General features: G+C 44.5%; 1 protein-coding gene across 1 annotated transcript in view; it reads left to right on the top strand.

Annotated features, from left to right (window-relative positions):
• The first annotated feature begins 6,125 nt into the window (after positions 1-6,125).
• Rhoj (ras homolog family member J) overlaps positions 6,126-21,612 on the top strand; it is a 93,143-nt gene continuing 77,656 nt past the window's right edge. The window contains exon 1 of the mRNA NM_023275.2: positions 6,126-6,814. Within this exon, the coding sequence (NP_075764.1) occupies positions 6,637-6,814 (178 nt within the window). The 5' untranslated portion in view covers positions 6,126-6,636. The remainder of the gene's footprint in view (positions 6,815-21,612) is intronic.

Here is a 21,612-nt window from a genome sequence, read left to right on the forward strand (position 1 = left end):
GAAGGGAACTCGAGAGTAGGCTAGAAATGTTGAGATCAGCGGTGAGTTTTTCTCAGACTCTCAGCTGTGTTTCTGGATAACAAATCACAAGCTTTGCAGACAGCTGCAAGATTGAGAATCCCTGAGCCACTGCCTCCTAGACCAACTCTTTACACTAACCTCATTACCTGACTTCACCACATGTCTCCAATCATAAAAATGAGGATAATGATCATTTTTACCTGCTAGGTTTGGAGAAGGGATTACCTGACTTTAAACACAAGCTCTTTAAAATTATCGTCATTGTCAGCATCAGGCAAGCTCTTCCCTCCTGATGACAAAGATGCCTCCAAACAAGCTTATGTGATCCTTAGTGAGAGATGCCCATGGGAAAAGAACACCTGAGGACTTCAGAAACGAGCACAGACTTGATTCTCACTAGAAGCCTGGAGTGGAGGGTCGAATCTGCCCCCTCTAAATACTTAAACCAAAGGAAGAAGGCATCTTGGTGGCAAATCAGGATCTCCAGCATCTGTTAAAAAGCAAGGTGTTGCTATGCAGTTGGACCTTCAGGGCGATGGGGCACAGAGATGAGGGATCACTAGGATGTTAGAGATTGAGTATAATGCTTTGAATCAATCGGCTATGTGTCCAAACACTAAAGGTCCTTGTCCCCAGCTGGTTTTTGATTGATCAATAAAGATACCAGTGGCCAATGGTTGCACAAAGGGATAGGGGTAGGACCCTTAAAGTTTCAAGGGCTAGGACACAGGAGGTAGGAGAGAGAAATCACCAGTGGTGGGATACAGATGGACATAGGGGCTGCAGGACATAAAGCCAACCAACCATGTAAGATTTCAGATATGTGACTACTGGCCACTTCCCTGATAAGCCTGGGGTGTAGGATTAGAACTTCCCAACCTTTGAACCAGAGATTGAGCTAGACACTGAGTTTACCTTCAGCACCCTCATGACATTTGCTGATGCTAGTAAAATATGGATGCAGATGAATTTGAGACAGTCTGCCCAGGCACCTGAGCCTACTCAGTGAATCTGTTTCTCCTGAAGTTAGAGTCTTACAGGTTGAGGGCTGGTAACCTGTGGAAACTTAAGACCATGTCATTTTATGTTTAGTTTGGTCATAATAATTAAAATGATTCCCTGGACACAGCACAGCCTATTTCACCAGCTATTGATCCTTCAGTTCCTCAAACGATACATTATCTTTTCCATTTTAGATTATCTTTAATAGTTTGTTTTGCTCCTGTGTGCACACTTGCATTTACAAATGCCTATTCGTATGTGTGGGCACACATACATGTGCATGAGTGTGCAGGCCAGAGGTTACCATTAAGGGGCTACGTTGGTCCCTCTCCATCGTACACACTGAAGCAGGATCTCTCACTTGAACCCAGAGTTTGCTGTTTTACTAATCTAGCTAGCCAGCTTAATCAGAGGTCTTACCTACTGAGCTCCGGGGTTGCAGATGAACCTCCATGCCTATCTTGCCTTTACATGGATACTGAGGATCTGAACTCTGGTCCACATGCAGCAAGACCTTTCCCATAGAGCCATCTCTCCAGCCTATGATGTTGGGTTTTGGTCTGAGGAGGGGAAGGGAATTGTTTGTTTTGGTTGTTTTGAGGTGTTGTTGTTGTTCATTTGGTGGGGTGGTTTTGTGCTTTTGGTTTTGTTTCTTTGTGTGTTTGTTGTTTGTTGTTTTTCAGACATGGTCTCATGATATAGCCCAAGCTGGCCTCAGAGTTGTGTTCTTCCTCCCTCAGCCTCCCAGTGCTGGGATTGCAGGCATGTCACCTGATCATCTGGAGAGAGGGAATTTGAATGACCCCTAACCCAACGGATCTCATCTTTCCTTAAACAGATCGTAGTCCCACCCATGCCTCATTTACAATTAACCCAATTTCTCTCAAAATTATGAGATTACAGGGGGAAAAAAGTCCTCAAGATAGGGAAAAAATCCTTCTATATAATTTTTTTTAAAAAGCATATCCCAGAGACTTCGGCCGATAAGACACACCATGACATGGTACATGACATCGGCGATAACTGGAAGCTGAGCACAGTGACTCAAAAGATGCAGAACACAGACACATGAGCATCCCAGATGGAGATGACTCATCCCCCTTGGGAAGGGGCAGTTCCAGTCCAAGCTAGAACACTCTGTTCAGTGTTAGTGTCCTAGCCAGTCGAGGATATTTGGGTCAGAAGCCTTACAACTACAGAGTGTTGTTGTTCCCAATTCACATCTTCCCATCACTGTTAGAGACTGCTTAGCCTCTGAGAGAACTTTCTATGGAATGTAGGTGGCTAGAGACTTCTAGGTGCCCTCGAATAACCAGAATCATAACACACTGCACGTTTATAAACCTGGAATCAAAATACTGCCACAGAAAGACTGTCCCAGAATAAGATCTGACCCAGTTACACTACTTCCCTGTGCAACCTCTGGTAGGAAAACAAGGAAAGAAGTCAAGGTTCTTCCTTCTTTTAAAGTCACAAGAAAACTGGACTAAGTCAGATGAGTCAGAATTTATGCAAGATACGATGTGTGTGTGTGTGTGTGTGTGTGTGTGCGCGTGCGTGTGCGTGTGCGTGTGTGTGTGTGTGTGTAAGAGTGTGTGTGTATGTGAGTACATGTGAGACAGTGTGTAAGAGAGCCAAGGCGTGTGAGACAGAATGTGTATGTGAGTGTGTGTGTGTATGTGAGTGCATGTGAGTGTGAGAGTGTATGCATATGAAAGAGAATGTGTATGTGTGAGTGTGTGAGAGAGAAAAAGTGTGTATATGTAAGTGAATGCATGTCTGAGAGTGTGTATTTTGAAAGAGAGTGTGTGCATGTGTATAGTATATGTAACAGAGTTAGAAAGAGTGCATGTGTGATACAGAGTGAGTATATGTATGTGTGAGTGTGTGACTGTGTGTGTGTGTGTGTGTGAGTGTGAGTGTGACTGTGTGACTGTGTGTGTGTCTGTTTGAGCTGACATTTACAGAAATTCCTGTAAAACCAAAGCACAGTGAACAGGAATGAGCCAGGGGATTAAGGTCTGTTGGAAAAAGCAAAAAATATCACCCAACAAGATTTCACCATGTGCTGTTAAGTTTGGATAAACTTAGCGGTGAGGTAAACCAAATAATTAATGGTTTTGTAACCACCAGTCAATCATCTGCATGGCTCTAGACCCAAAAGTACAGACATCTGCCTACGAGCATGTTAGACAGCAGTCTTCATACCACTTCCAAACTCATATAGGCAAATGTTTAGAATGGAAGGACACTCTTGGTCATTCTACCTGGCCAACCATACACACCTCTATCGTTTCCTGAACCTGTAAGAACAATAGTAAAATTTTAAGATTCAGGTTCATGTAAGGGTTGTTGTTGTTGTCTCAGTCATCATTGCTGTTGCTTTAGACTTTCATTATGTTTGAGACAGGGTCTGACTATATAACCCTGACTGGCTTACATATAGTCAGGCTATAGACCAACTTTCCTTGAACTCAGAGATTCACCCCTTGAGTGCTGGACTTAAAGGAGTACCCCACCTGGCCCAGTTTTCATGGCAGTCTTGTTGTCTAAAGGTTTTAATATTAAAAATGATGTATTTTCATAGACAGTGTAATCCACTTAACAGTAAGTCTAAAATACTAAAATTTTATCTTCTTGTTATTTTTTAATAGAATACTCAAAACTTCCTTCTATAATTGTTACATTTTTGTTAAATGGTGATAAAACAACTTTATAGTGAGAAATACAGCCAACATTCTCCAGAGCTATAAGCCATTTGCCTTCCATATGTCTTCCAGCCTGGCATAAGTACCACTCCACAGATGAAGAGACACAGAACTAGCTTCTTGAAGTGTCTTAAAGGTCGCAGTACAAAGTCCGCATGACCATAAGAATGGACTTAACTGTCTGTGCCCCATGGTGCAAGATTTAGTTACACATGGAAATAGCAACCTCACCAAAAGCCTCTATAGCCGATATCTATAGTGTGCAGGTGTAGGTTCTGCCACTCTCAGCCTAAAGGCCAAGGAAGACCCTGCTCACAGCTCTGCCAACCACTGTATCATCACATTGTGCTCGGAAGATCCTGTTCACTTCCAAGCAGCAGGTTTGGGGGTCTTTTAAGTTTGGGGGAGAAGGGATGTTTGCACTGCCAATCAATCACCTTTTAACCTGCACAGGTTTGTGTGACTACCTCCTTCATCCTCAAAGCCTTCTATCAAAAGTATAACAGAAGTTTCTAAATTACAATTCCCTGCATACCCTGCGGTCCCCAGAAAGACTAACTGGAAATAAAATTACACCAACTACAGGCAACTGTGGGGGCCTTCACGTGCTTCACAACGGGGCTTCATATGATCCATTTACACTCCAAGTAGAGTCAAATAAGTGATCTCTGTCTGTCATTCAAGCTGTTCATCAGTGTGTGGTACTTCCCTCCCAGCTCAGGGTAGGATGATGCTTCTGACCCTTCAGTTGAGCCCCTATAAGCGTGCAACTTGTTCTGGCCAGGGAATGTTAGCAGAGGGTCACTTCCTAAAGAAAACAGAGCCAGAGTTTCTCCATGTCCATTTCCTCACCTGCCATGGTGTGCATGACAGTTCAATCAGCCCCAACCCTGAATAAAAAGAACAATGCTGTATACAAGATACACAGGAGGGGGGGAGGGGGAGGGGGAGGAGAAAAAGGAGGGAGGAGAAAAGGGAAGAGGAAGAGGAAAAGGAGGTGGAGGAGAAGGAAACGGAGGGTGCAGAGGAGAAGGAGGGGAGGAGAAGGGGAGGAGAAAAAGGAGGAGGAAAGGAAGGAAGGAGGAAAAGAAGAGGGAAGAGGAAAAGGAGGAGGAAGAAGAAGAAAGAAAGAGAGAGAGAGAGAGAGAGAGAAAGAAAGAAAGAAAGAACGAAAGGAAGGAAGGAAGGAAGGAAGGAAGGAAGGAAGGAAGGAAGGAAGGAAGGAAGAAAGAGAAAGTTATTTCGAATTCTGAACTTTGGGGATTATTGTTATGGTAACATAACATCCCTGATACACTCTATACCTAATTGAAATGTTTTTCTTTCATAGGAAAGAAATGTTGGGGCACCAAGCATCATGGCAAGTTTTACTCTATTCAAAACAGAAGAGGTGTGGACTCTGTACCTTGACAGCATGCACATGAGTTGTAGGTACCTAAGTTACTGACAGTCACTAAAGCTGACTTTTCCCCGTCCCGGCCACAGTGAAACCGCTCAAAGCCCTTAGATAATCTGCAATCTTCAAAATCTCATAGGAAAGCAAAGGGTTTTTTTTACTTTAACCCATTCGTCAAAATCATTTGTAGGTTCACGTTGTCCATTATCAAATGGGGCTTCGTTCTCAGGCACCAAACTGGCTGCTATGCGCCTGTGTCATTGAGGAGAGCTGGGCCTACCCAGGGGGAGATGATTCGAAGAAAAGGAGAAGCCTCTATGCATACACAGCATTAGAGACTCTAACCAAGCCAAAAGGCCACACTATGTGCCTCTCTCTCTCACTTCCAAAAGTGTGAGTCCTGAGCTCAGCATATCTGATTGAGCCCAATATCTGATTGATTTCCTCTGTTTAAAAAAAAATCATTGGGGTTGTTTTGGGGAGTCTGAAATGTATATTTGAGCATTGTGCTCAAACACAGACTTGTAAACTTGGTCACTCATAATATACCTACAACCTGCACAACGTTCCCCCCTCTTCAAAATCGTGTGACTCTGGAAGATTTCCTTCCTTGTTGCGGAAAAGAATTGCTTGAGATTCTCGTTTAAGGGAAAAAAAAACTGTCGATTTGAACTGGTGAGTCAGGGAGGGAGGATGACGTCATATGTTAGCCTGCAATCCCTATGAGGTCCTCTCAGCTCCCTCAAGCTCTCAAACTCAGTCCTCTCCCTAGTTTCCGCGGCAGACACTGCTCCCCGGGTTCCATCCTTTCTTCTTTGGCTTCTTCCCAGCCACAAGCCAGCAGCCTGGCTAGCTAGCAGGGGATAAAGCAGGAAGTTTGACAGCTTAAGCTGGCTGCAGGACCCCTAGTGTTTTCCCCTCTCCGTGTCCTGGCCTGGTTCCCCAGAAGTCCAAACACACGCACAGAGCCCCATTGTTGCCGCCTTCCCCGGCCCACTGATCCTAATATGGAATGCAGCAGGAAACCCACGATTTCCTGACACTCGGCAAGCTGGAGGAAGCGAGGGGGGGGAAACTCCGTTTAAAAGCCCTTCTCTCCTCCATATTAGTTGTGTGGTGGAAAACCGGGCAGGAGTTATCCAAATCCCACCGTGTCATTAGCCAGGCTGGGGATGGGGAGGGTAGAGTGAGATTCTCACGGGCTGCTGATATTTCTAGACTGCCAGGAAGTCCCGGGAAGTCTATGGACATGAGAGTTTCTTAACTCCAGCTCTACCCCCAACTCCACTTCTCCGTTGGGATTGGGAGAAAGGGACAGACCCTTTTCATCCCTCCTCCCAAGAGTGCCTTCCTTCTCCAGCATGGTGAGCTGCGGGGCTCGAGTGTGTCTGGGCTGTGCCTGGGAGAGCCCGGCCAGCCAGAGTCAGGCCGCCTGAGCTCCAGCCTGGGGCCGGTGCCACCGCTCCATGCACTGCAGAAGCCCCAGCAGCTGCTGCGGGAGCCGCCAACATGAGCTGCAGAGAGAGGACCGACAGCAGCTGCGGCTGCAATGGACATGAGGAGAACAGGATCCTGAAGTGCGTGGTGGTCGGGGACGGCGCGGTGGGGAAGACCTGCTTGCTGATGAGCTACGCCAACGACGCCTTCCCAGAGGAATACGTGCCCACTGTGTTTGACCACTACGCAGGTAGGAAAGCGTGGGGACCAACTCCGTCTAGATGAGCGGTGGGGTTCTGGGCACAGCTACCTAGCGTTCAGAGGGACCTGGCTTTCGCCAGAAAGTCACAGACTGATGTGGATCTGGCAGGTACCAGGTAACTCCATCAAGAATGGTGCTAGGATCCTGCGGAGACCCTGTACATCCATTCACATGCTTCTCCTATTGAAACAAATGTGCAATCCTGGGGAAATATCCTCCAGAAATGTTTCTCAACATTTTTGCCTAAACTTTCTTCAACTTTTCACGGTAATTATTTTTTTTTGAAGTGTAGTGTATTGCAAAATATTCCATTTTAAAAAAATCACCGCTAGACACATGGAAAGTGTTCTACTCTCTAAACTTTTTCTACTCCATGCTAGTCATGATCAAACGGCTAATAGAACCAGCTAATAAAACCTTCTTTTTTTTTTTTCCTGGATTACTTGGGGCTTAAATTTTGTACTTTCACTCTTCTGGGATGGTAGATAAGGAGAAAAGTGTCCCACGCTTTTAAATACTAAGTGGAAAATTAAGTAAAAGATGGCTATGTTTTTTAAAGTAAAAAATTCAAATGCAATTAAATCGTTTTCAACTATGTCCTGAAAAGACAAATTTGAGTATCTAGTATTTTAAACCGTGATCACCCCGATGCTGTAGTCACAACTTAATCCTTTCAGGGGAGTTTTAGTGTTTGAGGGTTTGAAGGTTTGTGGTGATGTCAGTCAGCATCATGCCTTGTTTCTTGACATAGCTGCCACCCCTAAGCTTCCCCTATGTGAACTGACCCGTTGCCTTGGACTTACTGTGGCCTCAGTTTTATAGTGCTTTTGAACACTTCGATCGATTGCCCTTGAGTTATCAGAGCTCTGGGGTCTGGTGGAAGGGAAATGTCTCTCTCTTCACCTTGGCTTGGGATCAGGATCAGCCTAAAGGAAGCCCTCACAGGAAGTCAGCCTGGAGCTCTGCTGTGTGGCCATTTGAAATCCTCCCTCCATAGGAAGCAGACGCTTGTCATCCTCTCTGGAGGGCTCCCCCCACCCCCATCTTCCCTTCCTTTTAAGTGGACCTATTTGCAGCAGTGGTACACAGCTGACAGGGGAGGGATTCGCAGCTGGCAAGGGCGTCCATTTCCTATTAGGTCTTTCACTCTGTAGAAATTACCTAGAAATTTGAAGACCAAATTCCTGAGCTTTTCTGAAAACATAGTGAGTTTGGCCAAGGAAGAACTTTTTAATGAGAACACAAAAAGACAAAAAGAGGTTTATCTTGAGGGGGAAAAATGTTGTAAAGTGCTTTGAGGAAGGGACTCTAATTCCGGTCCTGAAAAACATCATAGCAGAAATTATTTCTCCTGTGTCTTCTTCATGCTTGACAGGAAGGTGGCAAGTACTTTATTTCAGGAACTTTCTGATCAAAGACAGAACCGAAAATCTACTAAAAGGAAAGGCTCTTAGTGCCTGGGAAATTATGTCTCCAGATACCCGTCCTTCGGGTGAGCCAATCGAAGTGGTGTTGGGAAGAAAGACAAAACCATCTTTGGAAATAAAGCTAGCCTATGATGGAAAAAAACATTAGAGGTCAAACCAGCTGGACTTTGCTGGCACTGGGTTACTTTATGTTTCAATTATATGCACACTGGCTGGTGGTTGAGCACCAAAACCTCTCAAAGAAGTTTTAATACTTGAGTTTTTCAGGAACTAAACTGTATAATTTCAGCTTCCAAGAACTCACAGCCCCGAAACTCAGAGCAGTACTTTGTACACAGTAGACATTCCTGAACATGGTGACTTCCGTTTATTCTATATACTTCTTTCATACATGATATCTCACGTGCTATCCATGTGGTTAAAGCAGGGAAAGGCGTGAGCCACGCTCACACGAGAGACTCTTGAGTGCTGATTTCTATCCCAAGGACCCAGCCCTGCTCATACTTGCTCTGGCCGAGCATCAGCCCGTGGGCGGCCATCAGGGAGCAGATCAGTTCTAAAATAACCAAACGCCCCCTTTCGCATCTGGATCCAGTTTTCAGTTCCCTGGGTCCTACTGACCCACTCTGATAGAACAACAGGAAACACATCTGCCGTGTCTTTTGAAAAAAAAAAAACTGCAGTTGAAATCAAAGACAGCCTGTCTCTTAAAGATAGTTCACGAATGATGGTCCACGCCAGGAAAGTATGTAATGTAGTAGGACTGAGTACAACAATACCACATGACCTGGCTCTAATACTGCCTTCTCTGTCACTTACTCTGTGGCCTTGAGAAAGTTACTGAACCTCTTTGTGCCTCAGTTCTGAAAGGTAAAACCAGGGACCGTAAAGATATTGGAATTGTTTTTAAAAGTGAAATGAATTCATTCATATGTGTAAAGTTCTAGACCCCCAACACACAATGTTAGATGTGGGGGGGGCACATATCACATCAAAGTCTATACAAATAATACATACAGTGATTAAATCAAATTAAAATGTTACTAAAAGAGAAGAACTACAACCGGAGATAGAGGAGTATCCTGTAATGAAAGTACGGGGCAGGATAGGATGTATTATTGTCCTTATAAAATAGCCATCATGGAGGTAAGACCCAATGGCCCTGGCTATAGTAGTCACGGGATGTTAACGTAAGAGGTAAAAATACAAAAGTGATAGCAGAAAAAAAAACTGTAAAAAAAAAAAAAAAAAGGTTGAGGTTTTATTACTCCTGATTTGCCTGTCCTTCCAACCTACCAGAATCCCAAACTACCAGAATCCAAAAAAGCACACCAGTATACTAATTCTATATGGCGTTCCTGAATTGTCTGAGGAGGGTCCTTGATCTGTGTCCAGTCACCTCCAGAAATGTGTTTACGTCTCTAGGCGCAGTCCGCACCACCCTGTCATATTTTACTTCCTTACTCCCACCCCCGACCCCCGCAACCCCCTCTGTGCTGAGACTCCTTAAAGGAAGGTCATCTCCTGCCACATCTAGCTGGCATCTTGCCCCAGAGATGCTTTGATGGTTCGTGACTCTCCTTAAAACACATTCCTAGCTTGGCTTCTGAAGCACTTCCTCCCTTTACTGTCCCACCCCCTGGCAACGCTCTCCCCCATCTCCCAGTGGTAACAGTTCAGTCGTCAGTCCCTCGGCTCACTTCTCTGGTGAACCTTGGAACCTGGGTGTTAGTATCTACTTTCACAGCTTAAGATGCCATTGCTATACCACCAATTTCGTATTTGCATCTGCCGCCCCTCCCCAACAGCCTCAGAACACTCATCTGTATAACTGTACACATCCATTTATGTATCTAACAGGCCTCTCCAGCCAATGCTTCTTCAAGTCTCCCATCCACTCTTCCACCTCCCTTCCTCTCCATGTAAGAGCACTGCTGGTTTCTTCTGCCCAGTGACTGAGAACAAACACCAGTATCACCCATGACCCCTTGCTCCCTTTGATCCCTCCTCTTCCTCTCCATTCAAACAATTAGTTATCATCCCTTGCTCGTACATATGAGCTCAGCATTCACAGTGCACCAAGAACCAACCTTTGCCACTTGTCAGGACCTTTTATAGCCTTTTCTCCTATCCACACCACCATCATCTCTCATCCACACCAGCATAGTGGCCTCCCAACTCCCTCTTCTAACCCTGCCCACTGTGAGTCTCCACCCAGCTGACACAGAGCCATCCACAGTCCCAGCACCCCCATCCTTTCCTCCCAAACACATACTCCTCCTTTGCCACAGTGTACAAGGTCCTCTGACTTTGTCCCTGTTTTCTCTCTTCTAGTCCTCTATCAATTTTCTCGGTATTTCTTCTGTAACCACAGTAGCCCATCTTGCTATTTCTCATGGAAGACTCCTTAAATATGTGACATTCACTCTTACCCTGGCCCGACACTCCCTGCCCATATCTGACATAGTATTAATTGGCCACATAATTTAATCCATGTGTCTGTGCCATGTGTCTGTTCCTGTGTCCCCACACACACACACACACACACATACTCATACATGTGCATGTTCAAGTAAACACACACATACACATATACACGTGAGAGAGAGAGAGAGGGAGAGAGGGAGAGAGAGAGGGGGGGGAGAGGGAGAGAAGGAGAGGAGAGAGAGACCTCTTTTTCTGCTATACCGTCCTTGACCATATTTAATACTACTTAATGTTGTCTGTTTATTTCCTACCTTCAGCTTCTCAAAGCAGAGCTTGGGACATATTAGACTCTCAGTAGATGATCACTGAGTGACATGATTCTAAGCATTCACCTTCTTGTTCTCTCCAGCATTCGAGTCATCTCTAGTCCACTAAAGCTTTGGTGAACAGTACTAAAGGCATGGTTCTGTAGTAGAAGCCTTGCCACACATGCTCAGGCCTCAGTACCTGATCTTGTACTTGATCCCAAGCACCGGAAAAAAATAAAACTTTGACAAATATATAATGCCAGTCTAATATATATTTCTTTAAGAATGAACATATGAAACTATTTGTTATATGTATTCTATCTTGTAGGGTTTTTTGTTTTGTTTTGTTTTATATTCTATACAATCATCTCTCCTACTGAAGCTATAATACAGTAATAATTATCTTGACCTCAGTGGACATTGTGACAACTATCGAATAGTGTCGCTCTACAGTGTATACATGTCACCCGATTTCCTCCACCTGTGTTACACTCAAAGCTAGACTGCACTTGGTGTAATGCACTCAAACAGTTGTACTTCTTATAAACAGAGCATATACAAGAATAACCCAAGTTCCACTGAAGGTTAGGACTCCAGAGTTGGAGCATCAGGATAAAGGTAGAAAGGGTAAATGGCGTATGTTATGAGGCTCTAAAAGCACCATTGGACACTGCTTCCGAAGCCCATCCAAGGATTCCTTAAAATCCCCTAACAGCCTCTGGGTTGTTGAGTTTAGCATACAACAAGAGCATATCTTCTTGTTCTTCAATTTTGTGACCAACCCCTTACTGATAAAATATCCATTAACATTTCATATGGCATCAGAATAAAACTTGCATCTGAGTTCAGTTGGATTATATGCTGTTAGGCAGCGTATGTAGCCATCTCCAGTTGAAGCATGTCTCCACAGACTTCACCATTTGCATCACACTCTGTACTGAAATGCATTCTGTCTGAAGGGTCTCTCTCCTAACACTCCTCCCACCTAGAGCTCTGTCATCAGAAGTCACTCTGTTTAAGAAGCCACTTTAAGCCAGTGTTTGCAAACTCAGGCCGCCTGTGCCGGAAGTTAACACAATTCATGGAAAAGAGGAAGATCCAGTTACTCTATCAGCTTTGTGAGACATAAAAGGAAGTTGTTTTCACAGAAAACTGAAATCTGGTTCTAACTTTTTCCACCAAACTGAATGGTAGTTGGCCCAAGGTGGACTCAGAGGCAGTCATAACAGCAGGAATAGCCCATGGAAACCAGGCCAAATCCACAGAGGTGAGAGAAATAATAAACTGAAGAAACACTAAGTGTTAGGCCTACGGAGACTTTCCACAGGGACTGGAGTTATAGCTCCATGGTAGAGCGCTTGTCTATCACTAAGTTTGATCCAGACACTATGAAAATAAAAAACAAAGACTTGTAACATAGTTCTGCCCTACAGGAAAATCTATTCTGGAATATCTCTTTCACTCTTTATAAAAACATTTATAGGCACGCTAAAGAAAGAATGGGCTCATTTCTTGGAAAGAAAACAAACCTGAAGCAACTTTCACAAGGCTATGAAATAAACCACTAGATACTTTTTTTATATAGATAAATACCTAAGATTTATTTTATAAAAGAAAATTATCTCTTCACTTCAGCACAGATCTTCTATCCTGTTGTTAGTTCTTCTAGTGACCAGCCCCCTCCTAAAGCTCTCTAGGGGACCTGACAAAAGTCCCTTTATCAGCATAAGCTCAGGTAAAAAAGGAAGAGGTCACTATGGATAGCAAAACACGCTCCGCTCACTCCAATGGTTTTAGAAATCCCTACGCCAACAAACAGGGCAAAAATCAAAGACATCTTTCATTTCACCCCCAAATGATTTACTGGTTCCCTTGGACACCTGTCTTATTAAGTCATGAGTACATGGGTCCTCTCCCCAGTTCTCTACTGCCAGAAAACCCCACCTATGATAGAAACCAAATGAAACCACTCACAGCAACCTCGTGCTGCAGAGATGAGACCAGTAAGTCATTCAACAGAAGTGTACCGACTTCTCCAGCATCAAGCCAGGCCCTGCTCATGCAGTACAAACCCAACTGGGACGTGGTCCCTACTTTCAGGAGCCTTATAGCCCAGCTAGGAAGGCTGGTACAAACAAATGGCTACTTTCTGTTGGCTGGGTTATGGGCAGACCATCAAGGGTTGGTAAGCCATTCTGAGGACAGCAGAAAGCCATGGCAGGCTTTCCAAAGGAGCACCAGGAAAGAGAGAAGACACCAGAGGGTTGTTGTATTTTTTTTCTTTTTATTTATTTATTTTTGTATCACGGGGGAGGGGGGGGAGGGATCAAGCAAGACACATTGCAGGCTCCTGTGCCACTGTGCACGTAAACCACCAGATTATTAGCCTCAGATAAAAGTAAATATGGTAATTGTGACAGGAAAGACAAGAGTGGGATAATGGAGTAAATAAGTCATCTGGCCCCTCCTACTGCAATGACGGGCATTCAGAGATCCAAAATTCCACTCCCAGTAGCCCATTATCAAGAATGTGATATATAAGCAAAACTTTCTTCTGGACTCTGGGCTACCCTACTTAAGGTTCAATAGCAGAAATCACCTACATATGTTTTGCCACAGTCCACACTGAGACAGGAGACCAGATCTCTCAGAGGTAATTGGAATGGAAATTGCACTCCAAAAACCAAACTGCTGCCAAGGCAGCATCTTGTGGACTATTTTTCTTCAGAGCAAGCAAGAAAAAATAATAAATGAAGGAGAAAGAGGAGCTTGAATTTGTGGCCAGTGTAACATTAGAAACACCTGCTCCGGGGTTGGGAACTTCATCTGCCATCCATGACGGTCCTACATGCCAGCATCTGCCAGCAACCCTCCAAGGACAGCAGCCAAGCCAGGCTTAGGTGGATAGGCTTCTGGCCAGCAGGCTTCTAGTTCTACACAACCAGGCTCCCCTTACTGTGCAGGTCAGAAAATGCCCCACAAATCTGATCACACAACTGTCCACTGACGCTGAGTTTCAGGTAAACTCCCTGTGGTAGCTTCTACAACATCATTCATTCATTCATCTCTCCTCCTTCTTGAGGGCTCAGTAGCAAACAGCTTCAAGGTGGGTCCAGCCATTGGATACCTCTGTTTCTGAGTATGCTCATCTTCTTCTACAAAAGCACAAAATCCTTCAGGAGGATGGGAACAAAAATCAGAGAACCTGGCTTGTGTGTCAGTCAGTGTGGAGCTTGTGCTCAAGACGGTGGAGCTCTGAGTCTCTCTGCAAAGGGACGGACTTTCATCTGACCTCCAGATTTACTTTCTCACATACATATCCGTGATAGCTCTTAGTTAGCAGAGACCAAACACTTATCTAAGAATAGCACAGTCAGGCTAGATTCAATATGATCCAACTCCAAGTCACAGAGTATCCTCACACTGCCCAAGACACTCTGAAGTCCACCAACTTCTTATCTGCACCCAGACTTAACAAAAGACAAGGATGTGGTTCATGTGTGGTTCACTATGCAGTCATGGCATTCATTCCCAGTCACACTGTTAATTTCATGTATGTCCCCCCCAGGAGGGTGGCAGCATTAACAATAAAACTGAAGTCACACTGGGATTCATGACCACACAATAAGAGCCATATTCTAAAATCACCAGTACTATGATCCAGGCATATTCAAAGCATCTTCAGACAATAATTCATTGTCGCTTCACATTCATCCCATGAGATGCTATCATTTTCTTTGCTTTGCTTATAATAAAATTTAAATCTTTTTCTAAGGTTAAATTGCTTATAAGGGAGTAAGGGGAGACCAAGGAGTAATAAGCAGTTTTAATCAGTGGATAGGTTTGTGACATTAACCAAAAGCCACTGTTAGTTAGAGTATGATATGCTAAGCTGCAATAACAAATAGACACAAATGCTGACACATGGCAGGCTATCCCTTGGTATTCTTATGTCTCTGGTCCAGTGTTCAAATCAATAGAGATTTTCTTCCATGTGATTACTTAAGGACTCACGATGCTTCTATACTGTGACCTTGGTTCCTCTAGGATTCCATAATTATTGCCATCAACCAGCTCAATGAGAAAGAGTATGGAGCAGCCTAAATGTTTAGAGACACATCCTGGAAGTGACAGACGTCATTTCCTGTCATTCTCCATGGAAGATAATTTAGTCACATACCACCCCTCAGTCTAAGGGAGGTGTAGAAAAAGCCCACCTGTGTGCCCAGAACAAAGGAGAATATATCTGGTAGAAATGAACGATCTCTGCTTCTCTCCAGCCGCCGAATATTTTTACACTTGTTTCCTCATATGTAAAGCAAACTTAACCTTTACCCCAGATGGCCCACCCTGTATCGCACCACCATGCCAGGGTCCAGCATCAAGAGGTAATGCATAGCCCTCTCAATATGACTTAAATGTGATCCTTCATAGTATGGATAATACCCAGTTCTCTAACCAATATGCAGAGCCATCTCTGCTGCCATGGTGGAACAGAAATAGGTTGTCCAAAATATCCAAACCCCTTTTCAGAAAGAGGCAGTGGGAGACAGTAATAAAATAAAGGAACCTAGTGAAAGGCACAAGGAAGTCCCCGGCATCAGCTGTGAGGAAGGCTCTTGGAAGGACCCTCATACGGATGGCTAAGAGAACCCATGAGTATCATTCTTTTTTTTTTTCCATTTTTTATTAGATATTTAGCTCATTTACATTTCCAATGCTATACCAAAAGTCCCCCATACCCACCCACCCCCACTCCCCTACCCACCCACTCCCCCTTTTTGGCCCTGGCGTTCCCCTGTACTGGGGCATACAAAGTTTATGTGTCCAATGGGCCTCTCTTTCCAGTGATGGCCGATTAGGCCATCTTTTGTTACATATGCAGCTAGAGTCAAGAGCTCCGGGGTACTGGTTAGTTCATAATGTTGTTCCACCTATAGGGTTGCAGATCCCTTTAGCTCCTTGGGTACTTTCTCTAGCTCCTCCATTGGGAGCCCTGTGATCCATCCATTAGCTGAATGAGTATCATTCTTAACTTCCCTGACCTGGGCTGCCTAAAGGTCCTTCTTCATGGCCCGTCATCCCTCGTGACCCACATCTAAACTGAACCCTGTGAGCTATAACTTTCTTGTGTGTCGGGAGTGGGGTGCAACATTTTCTCATCTGACTTCTTGACTGTGTATCTGGAATGCTCAATTGCTTTTTTTCTAAGTATGAACATGCTAAATATCAAGGCTTCTGCTAAGTTCCCAAGCCAGTCATCATGTCAGGACCAGAGTGTCTTCACTAGACACACCCATTTTGTACATTTCAGTTGTGGGCTTCCGTTGCTTTCAGATGAGCAATAGCTTCTGGGACCATGGAATGCAGCTTAGACAGAAGGTGACACCGGGGTCCTATCTACTGTTTAAAGAAAATTCTGATTTAGGAAAAGTTCCATGAGCATCTGCTGCTAAGATTATTTTTTTTAATATACCTATTCACTGAGGCACACATGGGGCAGAGTGTTCATGTGCAGGTCAGAAGACAACTTTTGGTAGTCAGTTCTTTCCTTCCACCATGAGGACCCCAGGGATCAAATCCAGGCCATCAGACTTGATGGCCTGGGGCAGAGGCATCTTAGAACCCAACAGTCTTTGTAAATTGTAATTGAATCTTTTTTAACTCTATAAGGTCATTAACTTGGTTTCTATAAGTCTCTATTTTTTAAAAAAAATAAGGTTCTCTCTCTCTCTCTCTCTCTCTCTCTCTCTCTCTCTGTGTGTGTGTGTGTGTGTGTGTGTGTGTGTGTGTGTGTGTGTGTGTATGCGCACGAGTGTGCTCGAGCACGTGCACACATGTGTCCAGATTCACATGTGTATGTGCATACATATGTATGTGAAGGGCAAAGGACAAACATCATTGTTACTCCTCAGGCATTGTTCACCTTGTCCACAGTCTCTCTGGGGCTCTACACTCCATTTGTCTTCTCAGGTGGGTGCTGAGGATGGAACTCAGGTTCTTGTGCTTGCTCAGATAGCACTCACCATCTGGACTATCTCCCCAACCTACTGGTTTTCCTTTTCTTGAAATGTCTTGCTGTGTAAGACAGGAGACTCTCAGAAGCTCAAGGACCAGCTAGCCTGCACAGGCAGCAACAAACAGCAAGATAACCCACCTCATAGCAAAATGGAGGGTGAGGACAGATACCCAGGGTTGTCCCCAGGGTCCTACATATCTGTCCACACACCAGCAGCACTCACATGAATACACACAAACAGTGCACACACAGACACACAAGATTTCTGTAAAAAAATAAAATATGGGTCCAAGCCAAAGCTGGTAAACTAAGAGATGGGACTGTGAACATCCATTTCCTCAAGCTTTCCAGGCATAGACAATATCTGTGAAAGTTGTGCTTCAAAATCATTGGAACATTACACGCTCATGGAGTTGAACTCTATGGTCAATGAATGTGTGTGTGTGTGTGTGAGAGAGAGAGAGAGAGAGAGAGAGAGAGAGAGAGAGAGAAAGCCAAAGTTTGGTATCAAATATCTTCTGCAGTTATTCTCTACATTACTTTTTGAGACAGTTTCTCATAGAAACTGAAGTTCATCAGTTGAGCTAGACTGGCTCCAGGGATCTCTGCCTGTATCTAGCCCACCCAAGGCTAAGGTTGCAGACATGTGCCACCATGCCTGTGGGCTCTGGGCATCTGAAATCAAGTCCTCATGCTGTATAGCAGGCATGTCCTAAACCAGCAGCCATGACCCTAATTCCTCATACACAATTTATCTAGTTCAGTAAACCTTTCTTTGCCCTAATGAAGATGCCTAGAAATCAAGTCAGGAGGAACAACTTTATAATCAACCATCAATCAATAAAGCAATTTATGAGTAGATACACACATAATGTCCTGATTTGGGAGTTTATATCAGATTGTGTGAAGTATAAGGGACCTTTAGAGTTTCTCAGGAACAGCTAGAAAACTCCTAAACTGTGACCTCAAAAAAGGAGAACTGTATCCAAGGTTGAGACAGACAGAGACCTTGAAAAATAAAGGTCACAGAAGTGCTGGGAGAGGCCTTTCGCATGGAGGAAGAGAAGGCTCTGAGGCTGGGAGCAGAGACTGGTAGGAGTCAGAACTCAACCAACTTGGGCATAACCATGTACCAGCTGCTGGGAAACCTGGCACTTGGGCACAACCAACAAAGTGCCCAACTATGGATTCTTTTCCCTGAGGCTGCTCCCAATAGACCAAATAAGCTGGAGGACTCTGAGGCCTTGGGGGGGTCACCGAGGGGAGCTAGGGAACATCTCCTCCCATGGGGAGTGCCGGGATCCTGGGATGGTTTGGATGCAGCTCCAGCTTGGAAGGGATTCTTGTTGTTCCCGATCCGTGCGGCCCTGTGATTGTGAAAGGAACAGTAAACACCTGTTTCCCAGCTGCAAACCCTGCTGTTTTGCTTCATGCTTTGACCTAACATTTGGGGGACAATGGGGTGGAAAACCTCCTCCTCTGAGTCCAAAAGTCCTTCAAAGAAAAATCGGCCTGAAAGAGAAAGTGTGTAAATTGTGGGAGGGGCGGGGAGTTCTCTTACTGGAACTCCTGGTCCTTATCAGGACAGCCCAGTTGACAGGCAATCTCGCTGAGGCAATCAACCTAACTTCTAACCGTCGTAATACAAGTCCGTGGTTCAGTCCTCAAAGGATGATCTTACGGCTAGAGAACACCATCCTGGCCCAAGCAGAAGACTCCATGGATGAAACAGACACTTGTGGCCATAGTTCAGTAATGAAGTAATAATTTGGCAATACTGAATAGCAGAGTCTTTCCTGGGGTCAAGCCCTGTGTTGCCTTGGCTGTCTTGGCTGTTATATCTTAGGCAGTAGGTGTCTTTAGTTTGTGGACAAGAAAACTGGAGGCTCAAAGGGAAATCATTCGTCCCACATCATGTGGCTAGGAAATGGCAGAATTAGGATTCGGATCTCTCCGACTGTTACCTCCTCCACAAGGCGCAGCACCCCGATGAGGCTGTATTCCCCTGCATGTTTACTCCTGGGCTTTTTTATATTATTTATTCCCTTATTCTATCACCAGTCTCTCCTTGTAGAAGACAGACCTGCAGGAGGCTGGGTTCTTTCCGCTCTGTTCTTCTGTTCCCAGAGCCTGGGAATGAGCAAGAATCTTAGTGAGAAACGTCTTAACCTAGGCACTGCACTCAATGCACCACCCTGTGTGAACAATCAAGATAATCTTCTATAGTGACTTTATCCTCTCACTCTACACCCTGAGAAGATATACCCTAACTATCATGACCGCAAAAACAATGGCTAAAGAAAAAAAAGTCGTTTTCCAGGGGCAGGACATGAGGGGATGGAAAATGGTTTGTTCCAGTCCAACATCAAACCTGTGAGTTCTGAGTGCTTTAACTAGGCATAAGGTGGCTTTCCTAGCTGTAATCAGGCTTTGTTTTTAATCTCTGTCCTTCCGATACTATATCTGAAAGGGATGGATGGAAAGCGATTTGTTAAAGAATGTGGCGTATAACTTTCCTTTCAAGTCACGAGGCTAATTAAGAAGAAACATAACAAGCAAGTTCTCTCCTTAAGTGCAGCACGGTAGGCCTCCTGAGAACTGTGAGTGACATTTAGAACACGCAGCTCCTCAACTGGTAAGAGTGTAACAGTTTTCAGCCGGTGTGCTTGCAAGGTGTGCGATGCAGCCCCGCATCTACTCAAATCACAGGGCAATCTGCTCTTGTCAAAGCAAGAGTTATGACAGGGAAAGGAGGCTGCTCTCTCTCCTCAAGACTCCCTCCCTCTGCTTATATTGGATTAGCTCACGTTAAGAATCCTAAATGCTTCTTCGCCCAAACAAAATGAATTCCATGTGATATTTGCAACAGTTCTAATTGGGAAATAAGAGGCTTAAGAAGTTACCAGAGTGAACGTGTTTTACTGTTCTAAAGAGAGCGAGAGTGAGTGCTCGCTTGCTGAGTGTCCCTGCTGGGGCTCTGCTTCAGGATCCCTGCACCATTATTCTACTTGTCTGTCCCTTCAGAGAGCCCACATCAGGCTCCTTCTTCTTTTTGATAAGCTACATCAGAGTTCTATCCTCTCCCTGGAGGTCAGTGATGATTGAGAAACCAGTTTGCTCCAGTCCCCTTCATATCTGACCTATTCTTTCCCCCTTTTGGATGAGAAGTATCTCACAATTTTACTTCAGGTCAGTCATGACACTATGTGCTTCAGAGACACAGCCTCACAGAATAGCTTTGCAATGCGTGTAGCACGAATAAGAATCTTGTCAGCATGGTTATGTACACCTCTAACAGGATGCAAGAGCCTGGACCAAATCATCATCACCACCAGCAGCAGCATCACCACCATCACCATCATCATCATATGTGTATGGGTGTTTTGTTTGAATGTATGTCTATACACCACATGCGTACCTAGTGCACACAGAGGCCAAAGCGGACATCTGAGCCTCTGAAACTGGAATTACATACAGCTGTGGTGCCGGCAATCAAGCCCAGGTCCTCTGGAAGGGCAGTGCTGAACCTTCCCTCCACAGCCCCCAAATAATCCTTCAGATCACACCTGTCATCTGCTTCCATCCCTTGTCACTCAGATTGATCGCTCAGGTTAACAAACGCTGAGAGCTGCAGTCATCGGTATGGGAGCAGTGTTTCTTTCCCAATAGTCTAACAAAAATCCATACAATTAGTCCCAAAAGTATCTACATTATAAGGTCGGGTTAAGGCTTAGCAAGACAAGGTTTCTTTGGATCTTAAAATTAATGTGATTATGAGTTCCCCCTAGCAACTCAAGCAGCCATACATGACATACTGAAGCGACTACTTGATAACAATGTCCTAGGCTGGTATTAGAGGCGGCTTGGTTGCTCTAGTCACCACGCATCTCAAATTCGATTCCTCTGTCACCTTAACAGACACTCTAGTCTTACTATGATTCGGTATATAGTGTATATAGCCTGCAGTGGCTCATACTGACTGTCTATTTGACAGGATCTAAAATCACTTAGGAGACAAGTCTCTGAACATACCTGTGAGGATTAATTAAGGTAGGAAGACCCACATTAACCGTGACTGTACAGGCCAGGTTCCTGAAATGAATCAACAGGGGGGATGGATTAGCGTTTGTTACTCTTGCTTCCTGAGTGTGGGTAGGATGTGACCAGCTGTGCCATGCTCCTGCCTCAGTGACTTCCCTACCGCGATGGACTGCACTCTCAAACTGTGAACTAAAATATACCCTTTCTCCCTTAAGTTATTTTTCTTGGGGCATTTTAGCAGCAACAGAAAAAGTAACAAGACATATGCAAGCACATAGTATTGGCAGATCACAAACCAGCCTTGCATTCCACACACTACATCCCTAAATCCATACCTTAGAATCTTTTTAAGGGTAGCTTGCACTAGACAAACATCCTGCTCAGCAATTTTAACCTTCACTCCAAATGGAATTCCAGTTTCATAAAATTCATTCCATACCCAGGTGTGCTGTGTGACAAGACTTTTCCTGGGGAGACGTAAGATACCTCAGATAGGACCGCATGATAGACCAAAGTACAGGTACCACCACAGTCCAACTTGGTGAACCAATGAGTTTTATTGGA

The sequence above is a fragment of the Mus musculus genome, chromosome 12, assembly GCF_000001635.26.
Source record: "Mus musculus strain C57BL/6J chromosome 12, GRCm38.p6 C57BL/6J".
Taxonomy (NCBI): Eukaryota; Metazoa; Chordata; class Mammalia; order Rodentia; family Muridae; genus Mus; species Mus musculus.